The sequence below is a fragment of the Crocodylus siamensis genome, chromosome 15, assembly GCF_052110815.1.
Source record: "Crocodylus siamensis isolate JL-2025a chromosome 15, ASM5211081v1, whole genome shotgun sequence".
Taxonomy (NCBI): Eukaryota; Metazoa; Chordata; order Crocodylia; family Crocodylidae; genus Crocodylus; species Crocodylus siamensis.
Genome location: NC_143409.1, coordinates 14,548,601 through 14,568,906, shown reverse-complemented (window position 1 = coordinate 14,568,906; position 20,306 = coordinate 14,548,601). Strand labels below are relative to the sequence as shown.

Genomic DNA, 20,306 nt, shown 5'->3' with positions numbered 1-20,306 from the left:
AAGGTGATCCCAGGTGAACAGCAGGGCTGGACTGGCACTGCTGTTAATAAGCTCTCTGGGAGACTGGTATGGGCAGAACTCTAGCAGCTTGCCACAGAAGCGCTTAAATGAAGTTCACTAGGGGACAGTACACAGAGCAGGCCCGACTTGTGTTCACACACAATGGGAGCTCTGGAGATGACGTGCAAGCTTTTCCAGAGTAGCCTGGAGAAGCCGCATGGGTTGGCTATCCCACCCCAGAGACTGCCCTATATCCAGCATGTGGGTTTATAGCTGGTACTGACAGGAGATTCAGCCCCTCCTGCCCCACACACTTCTGCTGCCTCATTCTCCCTGGCCTTTTCTGGCTTTGAAACTAGCAGGTCACCCACGCCGAGCAATACCACTGGCTTCCCTGGCTGTGTGGTGCCCAGTCTGGGGGCAGCACCATGACTGTCCTGAGTTCATGTGGATTTATCTTCCCTGGCCGTACTGGCCTGTGTATTTCTGTGGCCCAAAAGACAGCACGGACTGCATTTTTCTCTGCAGCTCTTGAACACCACTCACCAAACCCTGCCAGGCCCTTGGCATGGGTACTCCAAAGTGCAAAGTTGAACTGCTAGCACAATCTGCCAGCCTCAGGCCTGCAGGCCTCCTTCATAGAGGAACCAGGTTTCCTAGTATTCAACCCATGCTAAGTGCAGCTACCCCCCACCCCAACAGCATAGGGAACCCTTGCCCGCATCTGATCCTGACACAGGCCCCATTGCAACCTCTGCCCATCAAAACTCAGCACCCTCCTGAGCCTTCCTCACAGCCAGAGGGAGCTCCCTTGTCGGATCCCAGCACAGACCATTACCTCTGGTGCCAGCAAAGTCACTTAACCCTAGGTCAGCGCAGGATGCTCGTCCAGGCCCCATGGGCATCTTTCTGGTGCTGCCTCAGTCCTGGAACAGGTCACAGAGGGGAAGACTCCTCACGCTATCTCTTCTTGCTGTGGCTTTGCTCCAGACTGGAACGTTTCGGGTCGTCTCTGAGGAGGAGCAGGCCCTTCGCGCCAAACTTGAGCGACTCACCATCAAGGACCATGGCCCCATCTTTGGCAAGTGTGAGAAAATCCCTCCACACACCCTGCAGAAGGTGAGAGCTTGGAAGGGGGGGCATGGGGGGAGACAGCCTGGGTACCAGGCAGATGGGGCCAGCCCCTTCCTGCAAGAGGAAGGGGGCTCCTTTGACTGATCCAGCGCTGAAGATCTTCCATTGCCCATCATCCCATGAGACTCTTAGCCCCACATTGCTCCTATGGCTCTGGTCAGACCTTGGTCTCTCTTCTGGATTGATGCCACGAACCTCACTGGCATGTAGCTGCTATAGGGCAGTCCTTCGCCAGAGGCAGTGGGAATACTCTCTAGATGCAGCTGCCTTGTCCCCTGGGAGCATATCCCATCTCTGCCACCTAAAGTGGGTTCTGGGGTCATTGCAAGGTGTCCCTGCTGGCCAGCAGAGCAAGTAGGGAGAGCCTTTGAGACAGCAGCTATGGCTTCCAGCCCTGCTTGCCTCCAGGATGCTGTGCAGCTGAGGTCCTATCCACATAAGCACACCCGTTCCTGATTCAGGCACTGGTCTCCCTCCACCCTGCCCCAGGCGAAGGACGAGCTGAATGAGACCGAGGAGAGGCGGGAGCCAGCACTGAAGGAGCTGCGGGAACTGGTCCATGCAGGAGCCAGCGGGCAGGAGGAGCTGGGCAAGGCAGTGGCAGAGAAGGTGCAGGGAAAGGATGACTCCTTTTTCCTCCGCTTCATCCGTGCCCGCAAGTTTGACACCCACAGAGCTTACGAGCTGCTCAAAGGTGGGTGCCCCCTGCTCTCCCCTTGCCCCCCAGTCTGGGGGGACAAGGCCACTCCCTGCTCCTGGGGCACAGTCACATTCCTCAGAGTGCATCCCAGCCACAAGGCCAAGTCTATGTACTTAGCAGGAGCTGGCATAAAATGCAAGCCCTTCATGCCAAACTGATCAGTGTCCCTTTCCCTGCAGAAAGGGGCTGATGTTCACAGCTCTCACCGCTGCCACTTGCCCTAGCGAACTCCATCTCTAGGGAGTGGGTTTCATATGGAGGAACAGGACTGGGGAAGGCTGGCGGTCATGGAGGCCAGGCAATGGTGGGCGCAGTGGGGAGGACTGGTGCTGGTTGCTCAGAAGCTCTGCCTGTAGGATGCTCACAGGGACATGGGCAGCGGGATTTGCATGTCCTGGTTCGGGTGTCAGGGGCTGGAACAAGGGGGCCTAGGGGGACAGAAGGGAGGTCTCAGCATGAGGTAGCTGTAAGCCCCTGTGCTTTTTGGCTCCAGCTCCAGGCTTCTTTGTCTCTGTCCCATGGATAATGAGGCTGTAATTAGTGGTGTTGGCACAGGGGCTGAGGAGAAGCTTCTTCCCAGAGTGAATTTCCTCATTTCCCTTAATGGTCATGGACTGCCAGGGAAAGTGGGCTGAGGGTGGGGCTGGCAGAAGGGAGCGAGGCAGAAGGACCCAGCCCTGGGGGAAGAGAGACAGCAGGGACAAAAACATCACATTGGTACTTCAGGGGGAGAATGGGGCTGGGGGCAGCCAGGTTGGGAGAGCAGCCACATGCTAGGCAAGGGGAAGCTGTGGCTGTGACTGGTTCTCAGACTAGGAGCCCTAAGAGCCTGGGTGGGCTGGCAGGAAGCCAGGGAGAAGCACTTTGCAGCACCAGATTCGTACTCAGTGCAAGCTTTGTGTCTCCTTGTGGCTGTGTGCCCAGCCTGATGGGAGCCCTGGGCCAGGGCCTCCAAGGTACCCAAAGCCCTGCCAGCGAGCTGCTGTAGGAATGCACGTGGCACAGCATGACCCGGACCAGATGTCCTTGCCATCTGCTTACTGCTATGCAGGCACAGTCCAACCGCCGCACTGGCACCAGGAAAGGGAGCTCCCCTTATTCCAGACTCTAGCCTTCTCTCTCTCTCACTGCCTCCAGGCTATGTAAACTTTCGCCAGCAGTACCCTGAGCTCTTTGAAGACCTGACACCCGAGGCCGTGCGCAGCACCATCGAGGCTGGCTACCCTGGCATCCTGTCCAGCAGGGACAAGTATGGCCGGGTGGTGATGCTCTTCAACATTGAAAACTGGGACTACGAGGAGATCACCTTTGACGAGGTTTGCTCAGCCCTGCTGGCCCTAGAGGTTACAGCTTTATTCCCTGGCAGGGGACAGGTCAAGCCCTTTATCTGATTGTGGGCTTTAAACACACCCACTTACCCTCCCTTACCCTGGGCCTCCAAGGTCTAAGCCAGTGGGTTCTCAACCTTTCTAGACTTGAGGCATCTCTTGGAAAATGTCAGCTCTTAGTTTGCCCTAACGTTTTGATTACAGAAAAACAATAGAGCACTTCTTCCACTGCAAATAATTCAGGAAGAACACAGCAGGTCAGGATGATTTTTGACTTGCATTGTACCCTGCAACATGCTTGAAATGATCTTGAGGCACGCCCGTTGAGAATCACTCATCTTAGCAAAGCTCTTTTCTCCTAAGTCATGCACTAGTGAATAGCATGGATACAACATGCCTCATCCCAAGGGATCCCAAAACATTTGCACATCACAGGTCAGGTTTGGGGGTGCAGGGGTCAGAGCACTAGCACCACAGAGAACTCTGGTGATGTCTTGCAGCTGTAAATGTACTTCAGAAAGGAAGGTAGGCATCACCACCCCCATTGTAGAGAAAGAGAAATCGAGAGGAGAGAGGACTTGGCCAGTGGCACCCAACATACAACAGGAATCTGGACTAGTTTAACTCGCATGTTTCCCTGGCCTCTTCAGAGCACACAGTACCCCATTTTTTACTCATCTGTCTTCAGCCTTGCACCTCTATTTTCAGAGATGCAAAAATGGCAGCTGTTTAACAGTGTTAGCATAACAGTTACAGCAGAGGAGAAAGGAAAAAATCCAGATGAATTCAGGGAAGCAGAATACAGCTGGGCAGGTTGGAATTTATAGAGGATCCATCTCTGCCCTCAGGTCCCCCTGGTGGGCCAGTAAGAAAGCAAGGGGTGGGGGGGTGCATTTTGGGCTGGGAAGGACTTGGGCATTTGTGACCTTGTTTCCCTCTCTCCCTGCGGCTCAGATTCTTCGTGCCTATTGTGTTATCCTGGAGAAGTTACTGGAAAATGAAGAGACCCAGATCAATGGATTCTGCATCATTGAGAACTTTAAGGGCTTCACCATGCAGCAAGCATCTGGCATCAAGCCTGCTGAGCTCCGGAAGATGGTGGACATGCTTCAGGTGAGGACATGCTTCTGCTGCCTGCAACCAGGCACCAAGAGGTAGACACAGGTGTGGAGTACTCAGAGATGGGGCTCAGAGCAGCAATAAGGGCATTCTGCAGGCCTGCATGGGGCTCACCTGGGACCAGACTGGCTCAGGGAGGTAGAACCTCGGGGTAGGAGCTCTTGGCTATATAGCATAGCTCTGCATGAATGGGCACCACTGTGCTAGTAAGCCCCAGAGTTGAGCCCCCTCCATTCACTACTTGCTCCTCCAGGTATCATAGCAAGCAACAGTCACCAGCTGGTATTACCAAAGGCGGCACCTTGTAGAGATGGTCTGGTCAGTGATGGCACAAGTTGTGGGTGCAGTAAAGTCCTAGTTCCTGTGAATGTGCTACTCCACCTACCAGAGCCACTCCACCTGCCAGAGGTGTGTCTCACCTGGGCTGCGTCTTACCACCTCATCTTTGTCCTGCCGTGCTAGTCTGCTTGGCATTACTGTACAGAAATACCAATGACGTGCAATGGTATTTGTACATCACCCACACATACTCCCAATCTGTCACCCAGAAAAGTATCTCTGGAAGGGACATTGCCACCCTCACAATGGGTATTGACTACCAATGTCTCTACGCATGTAGCACTAAGTAACACACTGTTGCCTGGGTTTTGGATCCACAGGACTCTTTCCCAGCTCGATTCAAGGCCATCCACTTCATCCACCAACCTTGGTACTTCACTACTACCTACAACATGGTCAAGCCTTTCCTGAAGAGCAAGCTCCTGGACAGGGTGAGTGTGTTGGGAGGCAAGGAGAGATGCATGCTGTCCCTGTAGAGGAAGAGAGGGCTGGGGTCAGGGGATGCCAGTTCTGGCTGAAATCAGGGAAAAGCAGAGCCCAGAGAAAATGCTGCCTTTGGCCTCTCTGGCCAGTGGCTTTTCTGCGTATGGGCAGGTCCTGACAGTGCAGGCAACAAGACAACCATGCTGACTACATGACTAACACCTCAGATCTGGTTTATTGGCCTGTTTTGGCCACAAATGGTGGTTGTGCTGCCTTTTATCAGGATTCTCTCAAGTTTTTCCAGTCAAAGCAGGGCAGATAAGCATGAGATAGTCCCATAGCTGAGGGGGAAGATAGGGGCATGGTGTGGTAGTGGGTAGGGAGGGAAACAGCAGCAAGCTCACTAGGCCAGTGTAGATCCCAGTACTCTGCCATTTTCATTTGCAGACCAACTGGGAACATGAACCTGCTATTCCCCATCTGCATTCAAGCCATGGTTAGTCTGATGAGATACTTGTCCAGGGCCCTCCCTTGGAGAAGGCACCCTCAGATCACCTCCTGTGGCAGGGCATGCTCCCCTTTCTTGTGGCTAGAAGCCCCTAGGTGCATCTCCGCTCAGCTCTACATCCTTCTTCCCGTCTCACCCAGGTCTTTGTGCATGGGGATGAGCTGGATTCCTTCTTCCAGGAGATTGATGCCGACATCCTGCCAGCAGACTTTGGTGGCAAACTGTCCAAATACAATGGCCGAATAGTCGCTGATAAACTCTTCGGGACTGCGATTGAGGCTGAAGACACAGCTCTTTAGAGCTGTGCCCATCCCCTGCTCCCTGTAAGATAGGATCAGAGGCAGCCTCTTAACCTAGGCAGCCCTTTTACTGTAGCGGTATGATTCCTTGTGATGATACACTCTGGGCACATCCCTCCATGCCAGCTAGACTCCAGCCCCACCGCCAAGAGGCTAGGAACCCCATACAACAGGCCTCAGGAAGAGGGCCCTTTCTCCAGATGTCCCATGGAAGAGCCAGCTTTCCTTGACAGGCATCTGGGAACTGTGAGGAGAGGACAAGACAGGGGCTAGACTGGGAGGAGGAAGCCAGACCCATTGGAGGAAGCAATTGGAACAACCACTTTGCCCCACCTCACACCCAAGCACTGGGGCCAGGGCTGCTGTCCTGCTTGCCACGTTCTTGGGTAACAGTAGTGAACCAGGCAGTGTCCATCACCACAGAAGGCCCTATGAAAGGCTGCTTGAAACACATACACAGAGAAATAAAGCTTTTGACAGAAAAGGTGTCAGGTCCCTTTGTATTGGATGCACAAGGCTTGCAGGTAAAGTGGTTATCAGTTTGCACATATGGACAGGAATAGCCCTGATGTGCTGGTGTTTCCAAGAGGAGGCAAACAGTGGATTGCTTCCTAGGCACCACAAGAGCTGGCCTGAGGGGATAAGGGCTAGGCAAAGCCTTGGTCCCAGGAAAGTCAGCACCACCCATGCTCACAGGCCTTCTCAGCAGGGAAGCCAAGGACACAGTAGGTGCTAGAGGTGAAGTACACCTCCCCCAGAGCCAGGTTTCTTCCCAGCTGCCTCAGAGGCCCAGATTCCTTATGCTAACTGGAAATGATTGGCTCAGGCTGGCAAGTTGTGAAGAGGGATGTTTCACCCATCACCCATAAAGCCCCATCTTCAGCATCCCCACTCCAGGCACAAGGATAGCTGGGCCTCTGCAGTATCAGCTGACCATGGAGTGGCACCAGCCTCCAAGATGCTTCAAATCCCCTGGCAGCCTGTGGGCATTTCCCTCTTCCAAGTACCACATTGGAAGTGAGGAGTAAGGATCTACACAGTTCAGGAAGTGTCTAAACATGGCTAGATGAAGAGAAGCTGAAGAGGAGAGGAAAGATGCAGCTCTCCCTTCCCCCTGCACTTCCTTATAGCCTTATGAAAGAAAGGGAGGAGGCAGCTACAGCATTCAGATGGGGGTGGCAGTCCTCTCCTCAACCCCCAAGTCTAGGGTGGAAAGCCAAAGGGAATGGGCTGGCTCCTATACTTGCTTTATGAAACAGTGGGGCTAAGATCTTATCAAAGTAAAACAAGCTAGTTCCAGTTCAGCAGAGCAACAACAGCCCTAGTCATGGGCTTTTTGTGCTTCAGCAGCCGCCAGGCAGCCGGCACCAGAGCAGCAGGAAGAGACTCCTGGACTGGAGGGAAGCTAGTCTCCGTCCTCTGCCCCATGGTCACCCTCCTTCTAAAGCAAGGCTGTCTCTATAGCACAAACCTTTCATCCCTCCCTTCCCCAGCTACGCACCAGGATTTAAATTTGCAAAGCAAAATAGCAGGGGCCCATTTCAGATGGAGGGTGCTGACAAGGGGTGCATTCATCAGGGCACTGGCTCAGACTCAAACCAAACAGGATGTCTGCTCAGAAGCTGCAGGAAGGATGGGGCCTGTCTGAGGCAGGACTGGGGCTCATTCAGCTTGCCCCAGCATGTGCAAACCCCAGATCTGCCATAGGATCAGCCACACAGAAGAGTCAGAGGGAGGATAACAGGCTGGTAGTGAAGGGGCTTCACTCTGCATGGTCTAGGAGGCAGTTTGCATGGTAGGGCTGAGTCAGCTCCCATGTTTGCCAGGGACCCAATAAAAAGCCACTTACTTGTGCAGCTGGCAGTGACCCATCTCTTTATGGAGACAGCAACTGCAGCAGTCATGCCCACCTGCCCTACAGCCAACAAACTGAGGCAGGTTATGAGCCAGCCGGTGCTGATCAAACACCAGAACAGGACAGCTGCAAGGTGGGGACTCCAGCTTAGGATAGCTCTAGCTTTACCTCTCCAGGTTCTTCATCATCCACACACACAGATCTTGAGTTTTTGAACATGATATATCCATTAGCACTTAGTTTGGATGCTGCCACCACTCTGAGGCCTCTCACGACAGTAAGAAAGCCAAGCCCAACCACATCCACTCTGAGTACAATATTTGCCTGTCTCTGCCCAGCTAAGGCTTACACAGGGCAGCACGCCAGAACAGGAAGGGAAAAACCCATGACCTAGAGCAGAAAGACCTGAGAACAGGAGCTGTACTGACCATGGCATCCACCTGTGAGACCCTGCACACACCAGGACAGGACAAGAGAGTGCTACAGGCACTGCCTGCTAGGCCAGGCAGGTCCAGTCTCACAGCACAAAGAGCAGAGTTCATTGTAGCTGAACAAACAGAGGGCGGGCTCCAATGGCACTCACCCAGCATCACTGCACCCAGCTGCTGAACTGATCCTTTCCAATTTCTCTGCATCATGCTCCTGGCAGGGCAGCAGGTCACCTCTTCAGAGTCTCCTGGTCTCCAAGCAAAGGAACACACAGGAAGAAGTTTAATGCCAATAAATGAAGGGGGCCTTGGCTGGTTTTTGGCTCCATTCTGTTATGCATTGGCTCAGCCAACAGGTGCTTAACTCTTTGGACACCCTCCTATTCCAACAATTCAGGTTGCAGCAGGCACAAAAACAGATTTTATGACTCACCATTGAGGAGTTAACACAACACTGCTTTCTCATTCTCTCCCAAGCCCTTAGTGAACAGCATTAGGGAATGCAAGTGGCAAATCCCCCACCTGCCAGAGAGGGTGGTTTAACAGCCAGCAGCCCAAGCATCTGGCTGAGATTTGGGCAAGGAGTACGGTGGAGGGAAGTGGGTCAGCCTGCCAGCACTTATGTTATCTGATGGCATAAGAGTTCACAGCTGCACAGGGACTTGGGAGTTGCACCACAGCTGGCCCTTGCTGTTCAGGCCTGCAACAACAGCCAGCTTTTTCCCCCCCTCCCCCCAAAAAAGCTCCCAGCTCATTGCCAAGTAGGGGAAAGCAGCAGGCAGGACACAGAATGAAGGAGCTAGAGATGCACTGCACACACAGCTGAGGAAAAAAAAGAGAGAAATCTTGTACAGACAGAGGAACCTGCGATCCAACACCCCATGCCTCCCAACCTCTTGGTGGTGGCTCTGCCATGACCTTATGACGACGAGCTTCCTGGCAGACTGAGCACCAACATAGCCCTCAAGGAAAACTAGGGGATTAGCACAGGAGTCTGTCAAGAGCTGCTGCTTTGCCAGTGGATGCTGGATTTTCAGGCTTGTGGGAGCTTCAGGTAGTTGGCCTTCCTGGAGAGCCAGGCCCTATAACTCTCATTACAAGCCCAGCTTTCCAAAAAGGCTCCAAGATGACAGCTGTGTTCCCCAACCCACTCCAGCATCCCAGCAACTCTTACTGGTTGGTCAGGGTGTACCATAGTGTGTATAAGGCCCAACCCCTGAAGAGACAAGAATAGGGAAGAACAATATTAAAAAGGGAAAAAAGGGAAAAGTAAAAAGAAGGTAACTAGGAAACTCCCATTTGCCTTCTCAGTACAGGGAGATGGGAACATGTGATAGATTGGAAGTTGTGCTTTGGAAGTGTTTTATGTTACGTTGGGGAACTCCTTGCCACAGGGCAAATATTTTTAAGGGTAACTGGAATCAAGTTACAGTGGATGGAACAACCCCTCTTGGGTCAGGGTATAAGCCAGCTATCTAACCAGGGAGCATGGGTTGGGTGGAGGAAGCAGCCATGCTTCTGTAGAGCTCTAACAAATTGGCCACTAACAAGAGGGCACTTACACCAACTTGGAAGCATTAGGACTGCTGCCAAGAGCAGTCACGATATTGAATTGAAGCAAACCTGCAATCCATCTAATGTATAACTCCCACAGGGCAGGGTGGTACTTCAGGACATGGAGCAGGACGGACCTCAGGTCTGTGACCAATAGTTTGTCAGGAGACTTGGTTCACACATATGACACAAGAGGTTGGGCTTGGAGGAAAGGGAGAAGCAGTTAGCTGTGCGTTTGTCTCAAAGTGAACCCCTCAGACTACTATTGTCATCAGAACCAGACGCTCATCTTGAAAACCTTCCAAAATGCCCCTACTCAAGACCTGCACAATTTTAACATGCGCCTCTTGCCCTCGACATTTCATTATCATCTGAGAATGGATTTCCTATGAGTTCCAGCTGGGAGATGGATATTGTTTTTATCAAGACACAACACATTCCCATGCCACAGAAGCCCTTAGTGTTTCTCCACGAAGTTAATCCTGCTTAGGGTCTTATAACAAAGGAAATGCATGCAGGAAGGACAGACAGTATATACACCTACCACCGCCAAAGATGAACTCAAAGTCCTTTATTTTTATTTTTTTAAGTAAAGAAATTCCACTGAATCAAAGATAACAAAATTACATTTTGTTTTTCAATGACCTCTGTTCAACACCACACAGAATAAAAGACCAAAAAAATTAAACACAAGAAGAAAAAAATAAAATTAAGGACACTGTTTCTATATATTTTATATATATATTTATATAATTTTTTTTTAATTTTTTTTTTAAAGGTAAACCTCAGCAGATATAGAAAAATTGCATTGCTAGTTGCAAATCTGCTCCCCTGCAGCTGTCCACTCTGGAGAGCCTTATGCAGACTTTGGCAGCTGAGAGGTGTCCCAGTACACAAGTGAAACATTTTTGGGGTAACGTGTAAAGTTCAAAGGTTCAGGAATGTGGAAGTGATTGTTGTCACAAAGGATTTAGAACACAACAAACAAACAAACAAACAAAAAATCTGCCAATTTTACATTTTGGTTGAACAGCACAGTTCTCCAAAACCAAAACAGATACTTGACCCACTCCACTAAGGCAGCTGCAATGGCAGAAGTCAAAGAGCACACAGGTACAGGTCTGGCTTCCTGAGGTGTCTACATAACCCGCCCCCCACCCCACCCCACCCCACCCCCCCAGCTTGGAGATGCTCGAGAGAAGGAAGGGGTGGGGGACGAAATAAAGGGCTTCTCTTGAAAGTTTGTGCTTTCTTAAATGAAGAAGAACTCAAAAGGTTGGTACCAATTGAACATCCAGGACTAAAGATATGTTCTTAAAACAGCCACAAAAAAAAAAAAAAAAAAAAAAAGTCACAGGCTTTTGGGAGCAGGTTGGTTTGGACTGAACTGCAGTGTTTGAGTTGAACATAGCACTGCCATATTTCTCTAGGGCCTCCTTGGCTGTCGGGGCCACCAGCAGGTTTAGCAGGCTGGCAGAAATCAGGCTGCCAGCAATCATTCCACTATGATGTTCTGCTGGCTGCGACAGCAGTACTGTTACCTGCATGACTGGATTCACTGCTGGAGCTTCCTGGTAAGACAGGCTGCATGTGCTAAATGGTCATAAAGCCAGGTTGGGGGCCCCAGGACCAGGGTGCGCCCTAGTAGACTTGGAATCGACAAGGCTGCTAGAGGTTAGGCTGGCCTACTCATCCAGGAGATGAACATGGCTTACTACACACCCAGAGGATGCATGGATGGGTATTCCCACAGCTCCGGCTTGAGAAGTGCTGCCTTTTAATGTCAATGCTTGTGCCCGTTGATTTTAACCAGCAAAAACAGAATAAAGATAAACGATACAAATGTTCAAATGAAACAGTACAACTCTTAAAATCAACCTAGAAACCGTCCGAGCACAACCTGGGATGACCAATGAGAAGATCTCATTTGTCATAGTACCACATACAAGCCCCCTCAACCAAAGCAGCAGCTAAAGGAAAACAACATTCAGACTGAAGAGCAGACAGAGCAAGATGAGCAAGCCTTGCCAAATCATGGCTGTGAATCCCAGGAACTACACTGTTTGGGGCGCTCTTGTTTCTGCTCTCAACAGTCAGTGCAAACCAGAAAGTCTTTCCACCTTGCTTTTTGCCTAGGATGTGGTCTTGTGCAGTTGAACACTGCTGATGTGGCTTACCATGACTCTAGCACGCCTTCCCAACACACAGCTGTCAATGGAACAAGGACACAGGGCCTCAGGACAGAGGCAATGCTTTCCACGTAGGTTTGTCCATATACGTGCAAGGCTCTGGTGCTTTCTGCCAAAGAACCCCCCAGGCACATTACCAAGATGTTACCTGGATCGCTTGTGTATAACCCAAGTCACTATTGTTTGGCAATAAGCTCTCCCTCCTCCGTTCCACACCACTCCTGACTGTAGCTTATTGCATTCAGCTGTATCTGATAAGACAGACACCCCACCTCCAGCTGTACTGTCAACAGGCCAGTAAGTCAGCAGACTAAGAAAGCTACATCCACAGTAACACCAAGTTTCTGGACTTCATGAAAGCAAAACATACCCACATTTCCAAAAACCTCCCTCTGCAAGTCATTCTCACAGAAAGGAAACAGCTGTAATACTGTTTAAATGCAACTTTAAGCAATAAGAAATGTAGATCTTAGCAAGCTTTAGGCTGCCCAAATCCAAGGTTCTTTCTTAAGTCAGCACACACTAGTCACCCAGTGGCACGTGACCCATAGTCAGGCTCCCCATAATGGGCGCAATGCAAGAATTGAGAGCTCCAAGTGGCACAGCTGTTACTGAAAGCTGTCTGTGTGCCGAGATCAAGGGTGAAGAACAAGGAAAGGAAGGTAAGGCACCAGGTGTCTGAAGAGCTGTGGTCCAGCAAGTGTGGCGGAGCTAGGAGGAATGACCCAAAGGTAAATTTCAATTAGACTTTGAAACATCAGAACATAAATGTTGCAACTTAATGCCCGCTCTTGGAATTGTGCATGTTGACAAACAAAGAGTCAGCAGACAGAAGTGCCCAGAGGTTCAAGTTCCTGTTCAGCTAAAGGATAACTTTAAGTGACCATCGCAGATTCTGGACCAGCCTAATGGAAGATGATCCTTATTAGCTGCAGCCTGGAAGAGGCTTTTCCTGTTGGTTTGTGTCTCACATCCAGTGAGAAGGGATGCAAGCCTTATGCAACTAAGGGCTAGTTATAACCCTCATGAGAGGTATCCATCCTACCTCCAACACTCAATCTACAATGACACAAGAAAATCCATGCTGGATCTCCCCACAGATCAGCAGGGTAAGAAGAGGTGCACTGTTAGTCTTTTGCCCAAATAATTCAGAGGATTATACTGTGGTTGCTTGCTATCGCCAACCTGGTTGTCTTAGGACATTTTGCGAGGAGTCAGGGGAAAAGTTCATAAGAGCCAAGCTTGTTCACAAAGGACTTCCAAGAGCTCAAGGTCTACTAAGGGTTTAAGCCTGTTAGCTCAAATAAGTCCTATCATGTGCCCACATGCCAAGACCACTGCTTCAAAGTCTTACCAGCAGCAGTCCTCTTTGGCATTTTGGTTTCATGCTCAAGTCCCCTCTCCAGGTGGCTCTACTTGGTAACATGCAGGGCAATACTTTTTAACCAAGGGACAAAAAAACCAAAACCAAAAAAAACCCAACCCCCCCCCCCCCCAAAAAAAAAACCAAAAACCCCACACAGTCTTGCAAGATATGGCTACCAGACCAGGAAGTTCTAAGCACTTTATGCTGCCAGTTCCTGGGCCATGTTTTTACAACTGCATCATTTGTGAGGGGTTTTAAAAGGAATTCCCAGCTACTAAGATCTCCTAGTAAATTCATCCCGAGCCTCAAAACTCAAGGTGGAACTTGAAAAATCCTGACCAAAACAACCCTCAAAAAACCAAGAAAACTCATTAGCAAACCCTTCCTTTTCTTCCTAATACTAACCAACTTCCATATGCTCTAGCATTCATTAATTAGCAGCAATCATATACAAACTCAGGAGTTGCATAAGCAAAAGAATACACAGTCTGCTTCAAGGTCCAAAGACTGTTCTTGAGAAAGTACTCAGCTTCCTTGTTGCCAGTTGACTGTCCCAGAAAGCCTGGAACACTAAGCGCTTCTGAAGTCTTAGTCTTAAAAGCAGCCATGTGTGTGGGGTCAGAGAAAAGAGCAAGTGCTATAAAAGTGCTATGAAAGTCCAGTCAACAGAACAGGGAGGAGTTCTTGTCTAGGATTACCCTGGAAAAGGAACAGATAGTGATCATGAAGCCTAAAGTGCCACAGGAACACCCTGTCTAAGCATGGGCAGGACTTGCCTGTCTCTAGTGATAACTTGGTTTGCTTTGGTGCCCTTTGCTATCTTTGTAGGTGGGCAGATCCTGGAAAGGGGGAAGCTGCAAAGTCCTCTATGGCAGAAGGCTGTTTTTCTGAAAAAGTCCATTTCTTCTATGCTTCTCTGAAAGCAGGCTCTCCTGACCACCCAGTTTGGCTGGACAAATGGCAAATTCCAGCAATACAGACAATTTTCTCACTCAAGCACACCTACTCATTCTGTTGTAGACATGGCAGGTGGCTGGTCAACCAACAAGATCAGCTGGAGCGTACACCAGCATACTTGAAGACAAAGGTACTACCATTCTCTCTCACGTGACAGGAAGTAGGAAACCAAGAACAGACCTCTCTCTACAAAGCATGGAGTAGTTTCCAAATCAAAACCTCCCCAACCACCTCCAAGGACAGACGGTTCTCTTTGACAATGCTCCCTAAACACTCGGGGAAAGAATTCCGTTACCCTACACTGAGCCACGCTGCTAGAAACCCATCATACTTCTGAGTGACAAAACAGGCGCTCTCAAAAACAAGTCTGCCTGAAGTGGCAATCCCTTTGCACATTAGGTGGTCACAAGTTACCAACAGCTGAAGCTTTGTACACTCCAGACCATGTGGCCAATGAATGGAAGTGTTACAAAAAGGGATTTTTAATTAAGGGCTCCTGAAAAAAAAAAAAGGAGTTTAACTACACTGGAATAAGGAAGGATTTTTCTTTTTCTTTTGAGATGTAATTCTTAAGGTATACTTTGAAGCACGAAAACATCTTCCCCTTAAGCTGAAGCCTGGGTTTTGTCTGCTCTTTGAAGCTTCAAGTGTGGAACCAGGAGAAACAACAATCCTGCTCCTTTAGAATAGTTGAGTTACTGCTTGTTTCACTAGCAGCTAAACTGGATTTGGAGAAATAAATGCATGTGATGTTGTGGAGAATTAGCAGTCTGTGGGGAAAGGGCAGCCTGGCACTTGGAAGAAAAAAGGTAGCTGGTGACCTGTGTAACCTACAAATAGCAGAGTTTCCTAAGAAGAGCAAGCACTTCTAGAGCCCTAACCCAAGGAGCTGAAGATGAAGTCCCTATACATTTATCTACTCTGTTTCAATACATACAGGCGTTTCTTACACTACACTTCCAGTGAAGTGGGAGATGCTCTGAACTGTGACCCATGAATATTTATATAAAACAGCTATTTCATTTGGGACACAGTCAAAGTCTGAATGCCCTGCCTGATGCGTTTTGGTAGTTTTCAGATGCCACGTGAACAAAAGGATGAGTACAAAAAGACAAGAAACCCCCAAACCAAGGACACTCTTGCTAACCAATATCCTGAAACATTCCTTAAAAGGAGCAGCCACAAGTGTGGCCAAATCTCGACATGGCTTTGCTTGGTCATTTCTTTCTTCTGCTTGTAGGACAAGAGTAGAACCTGAATTTCTCCACACGAGACAGCGTGCAGGTTACCACAGTTTGTTGCAACAGGCCAGGGTGGCTGGCCTAAGGCAAACTGAAGAGTTTGTTTCCTGATATAAATGCACCTTTGCTACAGTAGTTAGTTATTGCTTTATTAAAACAAACAAACAAACAAACAAAAAGACTTAAATCTCCAACCTACTGAAGTTCAGGGACAATGTGGCCCAAGAAGCTTATTTCATTAGTGTTGCAGAACTGAAATTCAGCAGGATGTTTCTTCTCTTTAAACTATAACTATAGTATCTAGAACACAAAACAAAGGCTAAAGCACTAAAGTGCTATCTGGTGCAGGATGTCTGATAGAAGGGAGAACCGTGGCACAAAAATGAAGAAAGAAGTAGTTACCAAGATGGATTCAAGAGAAGACGGAGAAGGATCTGAAAGTAAAACAAAAAAGTCTGACCACAAAGTTCCCTGGCCAGATTGTTTATCTTTGATTGTCATGGGAGAGCTTTCTTTCCAGGATAGAGACTATAGCCCATCATAAAAGCCCTCTGGGCACAGTACCAGTGACTGAACAGTGGACAGGGGGAGTGGGGATGGGGAGAGGAGGGGAACAGGGGAACAGGAAGCACAAGGAACTCTTTCTCCTCTCCTCTCCTCATAAGTGTTCACACTTCCACTTGGTGCAGTAAGTAAAAAAAAAAAAGTGAATGTTCCCCTACGGAAGAGTAACGAGCAAGGAGGGCACTAGTATCTGGATGAACCAGGCAACCCAGGATACCAAGAGCTGGAGGCAGTTAGCCATGTAGAGAACTTTTTAGTTTCAACAGGGGTACAGAACTCCGATTCCCATCCATCTGAGGCAAGTCACGTGGCTGAAGAAATTCTTTCTGTACTCTAGAAGTTCAGGGGAGGGGTTTTGGAACATTTTATCCTGGCTTGTACAAGGAGGGGACAGAAAATGCAAGAACTGGTATGTTTTCTCCATAAAAAGGTCCCCAAGAAAGTGTTAATTCACTATGAAAAATACTATAACAAAACAGATAGGCTTCATTGACTGATCATTACTGGGTTCCAATCTTTAAATGAGAACCAGTTTAAAAAGGCTTGGGTTAAAATACAGAAGTTCAATGCTAAAAAATTCAACTCAACACTGAAAAAAAAGGCAAGTATCACATGAAGGCTACTTGTTTAGTCTTGGTGAGAAAATGTGTTTGTACAGCCGGAAATCCATCGGAATAACCAACTTGAAGCTCATTTCTATGCAGAACCCAGCCGAAAAGCAATGCAGATATGATCTAACGCATCCCACCCTACAAGCAGCTGAAGGTCTGGATCTTTCCAAACATAGTTCCCGGTAAGTGCATTTCTGGAAAGGCCCCCCTTGTGAGAAGGTGCAAGGCTGGAACTCTACTCACAGTTCGGGTGCTTCCCTTTTATTTTTTTTTTCCAAGCCACGTTCCAGCAACTTACAGACTGAAGTGCTGCTGTCTATGGACTGCTGCAGGGCACTCCCAATAATGCAACGTGGTGTTATTGTACAGCAGAAAACCTGGCTCTCGGCACGTGACCCCCAGCTAAACAAGAACTGCAGTGCCCTCCAAGTTTTGATCAGCAATGGTTTGACCATCAGATCCATTATCTGGAGAACCCTGAAGCAAACCACAGACAGCAGCACAAATCTCCACACAGAACAGGGCACTGTAAACCCAGAATGACACCCCACACACACGCACACCCACACACAGAAGCTCAAACCAGATACTGCCCTCTGCTGTAGCTTCACTTCAGAAGGAAACATTGTGGTCAAACCCCAGTCCTAGGACATCCAAGAGGATGGAAAATCTTGAAACAGCAGGTGAGGGAACAAAAAGTTCCTGAAGAGGAAGAAAATGGTGAAGTGACCTGGAGAGTCTTTGGGGCAATTATTCCTGGCCAGATGCCGCTTGCTCTGTATCTGAGCACTGGGACTTGTTCTTCTCCCACTGGCAGATGGCATTGGCATACTGCACCACAAGCTTATCCATCCAAGTGAGGGGTTCAGGAAAGAGTACAGCCCCCTCAAAAAAGCCCAGGTGGCCACCATGCAGTGGCAGCACGAACATGACGTTCTCCCGTTTTTCTGCAAGGTTAAAAGAAGGAAAAATGGCATAAGATGTCATCGTCAGTAGACAGGAAGTCAAAAGAGCAGAGTTGTGCATTCTCCTGGATTACATACTCAGCTCAGGGCTTCAGGGTTGGCTATGTGCTCTGCGTCAGCAAAGCCTTTAATACAGTCCTGCTTGGTAGAGGAAGCAAATGTTTTGTTTATCAACAAAACTAGTATTTTTCACAACTAATCTGCAAAGACCCAAATTACAGCAGCCCTCCTAATACAGTCCTGCCATGTTCTTCAAATACAAAAGAAGTGTCTACAGAAGTCAAGATAAACCTCTGTACATGGGAACAAACATGCAGCCAGTAAAGACCACTGGATCTAGCCTGCAGTGCTCCACCTCAGCTCAGGTGCACGGCAGGCTCGCACCAGCTGTCTCTACAGGCTGTATACTTGGAGGGATCTATAGGCAGCACTGCAGAACTGACTACATATTAGCCACCCCTGCTGCCTAGTGTTATGCAGAAATCCCTCTCATTGACCAGGCTGTTGATTTCACTTAGGAAAGTGGCTAGGATTAGGTCCTCCTCTAATGGCTTTTAATGATGGAACAAGCACCCCTTCTGTTACCATTGGGCAGGCTCTGTTCAGCAGCAAAATGTCACCCAGATCTTGCCTTTTTGTGACCGAAAGAGAGCAGACAGGTCACCCTGGAATCCCACACTTGCCACCCCCCTGGGACCCAGCACAGCTGGAGGCAATCATAATCCTAAAAGACAACTCACTTTCACTGTGTTCTCTTTACCCACCAGGCTAAAGCTACTTTAGCTTTGAAATGTTATACAAAGCCTCTGGCTCTCCCAGTTGCGTGGGGAGCTGACATGAGGAACCAATTCAGTCCTACATCTGTGCTGAGAGTTGGACTAGGTAATCCTTGTACCTCTTCTAACAAAAGTTTTTCACTGCAGGAGAATGGCTATGTAAGATCTAAAGCAAATTGCTACTAATTTTGCTTCATGGTCATCTAGTAGCACCTCTCCATGTGATGCTTGGGGAAAAAAGCACAAAACAGTTCCCTCCTGCTGCAAAACCAGCTCTGAAAATAAATGTTTTGTTAGACCTCACAAGAAATAAAATCTTCAAGTTTCGTAGCAACTGGTAATTTACAGAGGAGCCAAGACACCAAAGTACATTGCTACCATGCTGCTCCAGTTGTAAGACAAGATATTCCTTCACTGAGTGGTATTAAATGTGAGGGGGGACATTACAAAAGTAGACTACTTTGTGATGTATTCAACTTACCTGAAAGACCTCTTGGGATTGATAACAGGCTTTCATGAACCAGAGGGTCATCAGCAGAATTAACTAGCAGCAGGGGAACATAGATCTGCAATGTGAAACAAGGAGAGAAACTCAGCAAGTTACAGATTCAGCCAGAACTCCAGACTCTCCACAACAAAAGCACCTACCTCATAACCTGACCATGAAGCCACAATTGAGTGACATGTTTTGCTCACCTGCAGGAACACCAGGTGTAACACTATCAGTAGCAACAGTACTCAATCAAACCAGAACTGGAGGGCTGATACTGATGGGAGAGCTCTGCAGCATTTGCTATGGCTCCAAGGAACTATTTGGTAGGCAGGTTGGGTACAACAAAGTGGATCCAGCCAGCATCTCTGGGGAGTTGACAACCACTGCTAGGAATGCACATGGCGCTTCCCACACATCTTGTCTGGCCAATACTCAAGAGCATTTAACATTCTGCCTTGGAGAGAGGCTCCAAACTACTGCTTCTAGAGATGGGTACATTTATCTATGGCCTCTGAAGGGGACATGCAGTGCTCAAGGGAAACAGACTGCTGAAATCTGAGATGGAGTAATCAGAAATTGGCAGACAGTGGGGGGGGGAAAAAAAAACAAAACACTTCAGTTATGCATGTTGGTCTGGGCAGGAGATGCAAAGAATGGAGGCAGCTGAAGGAAATGCCATTCTTTGAAGAGATGCTATAACAGGCCAGAATGGCAGGCAGCCCAAGCATGGCCTTTGATCAAAGGCTGACATCAGGAGATCAAATGTCATCAGTGATCAAAACAGGATTTTACACTCGTAAAACTGCTAGACAGAGTGCCTTCCTCTTGACACCATTTCCTGGTAACTGTCACTCTGGCTTTGGCATAGAGGGTGGGCTGCAATATGCTCGATGGACAAACTGCCTAAAAACTTACCATCTATGTGGAGCTGAAGAAACTGAACCGACTTGAGCTACTAGAAGGTATTTGGCCTTCAGCTCCACATGTTCATTGCCCCAGGAAGCTACACTGCACTTGGGCAATACTGAAATCCCTGGCTTTTATGGATTTTTGGTAAACTACTGCCCTTGCTCTTATGGGAGACCTGGTATATTTAAATCACCGCAGCCTTGGGTCTCTGGAATACTGGGCCATCAAGGTGCTGCCTTGAGCCTTTTTCCAGGAGAAGCAAATGATCTAATGTTTCTGGAAGCACCCTGATCTAAGGGTTATCACCTGCCTTGCTGTCATCTTTAAAGGGGTTTAATTGTGTGTTTGGCTCTGTGCCCAGACTACTATTGTGCGGCACAATTCTGCTCTGAGGGCCTTGCAGTTCGACTTCACGTGTTATACGCAAAGAAGCCTGAACTACAGCATAGTGCCTGCTTCTTGGTTTCCAAGTCAGACTTTAGTTAGTTAGAGGGGAGACAATTTAAGAACCAAGTGAAATCAGGGTCAATATTCTCAAGGAAGTTGGG

At 48.7% G+C, this 20,306-nt stretch overlaps 2 protein-coding genes across 3 annotated transcripts in view; one reads left to right on the top strand and one right to left on the bottom strand.

Annotated features, from left to right (window-relative positions):
• The window catches only part of RLBP1 (retinaldehyde binding protein 1), a 33,706-nt gene extending 24,399 nt beyond the window's left edge, over positions 1-9,307 (top strand). The window contains exons 4-9 of one of the 2 annotated variants that reach the window (XM_090029635.1): positions 991-1,119; positions 1,624-1,828; positions 2,972-3,150; positions 4,117-4,275; positions 4,941-5,051; positions 5,692-9,307. In XM_090029635.1, coding sequence (XP_089885761.1) covers positions 991-1,119; positions 1,624-1,828; positions 2,972-3,150; positions 4,117-4,275; positions 4,941-5,051; positions 5,692-5,850 — 942 coding nt within the window. In that variant the 3' untranslated portion in view covers positions 5,851-9,307. Of the gene's footprint in view, positions 1-990; positions 1,120-1,595; positions 1,829-2,971; positions 3,151-4,116; positions 4,276-4,940; positions 5,052-5,691 lie in introns of both variants that reach the window. The other variant, XM_090029636.1, reaches the window with a different exon arrangement.
• A 915-nt stretch (positions 9,308-10,222) lies between these two features.
• Positions 10,223-20,306, bottom strand: part of ABHD2 (abhydrolase domain containing 2, acylglycerol lipase) — a 63,226-nt gene continuing 53,142 nt past the window's right edge. Inside the window, exons 10-11 of the mRNA XM_090029083.1 lie at positions 18,838-18,922; positions 10,223-17,562 (exon numbers count right to left, since the gene is read on the bottom strand). Coding sequence (XP_089885209.1) covers positions 17,366-17,562; positions 18,838-18,922 — 282 coding nt within the window. The 3' untranslated portion in view covers positions 10,223-17,365. The remainder of the gene's footprint in view (positions 17,563-18,837; positions 18,923-20,306) is intronic.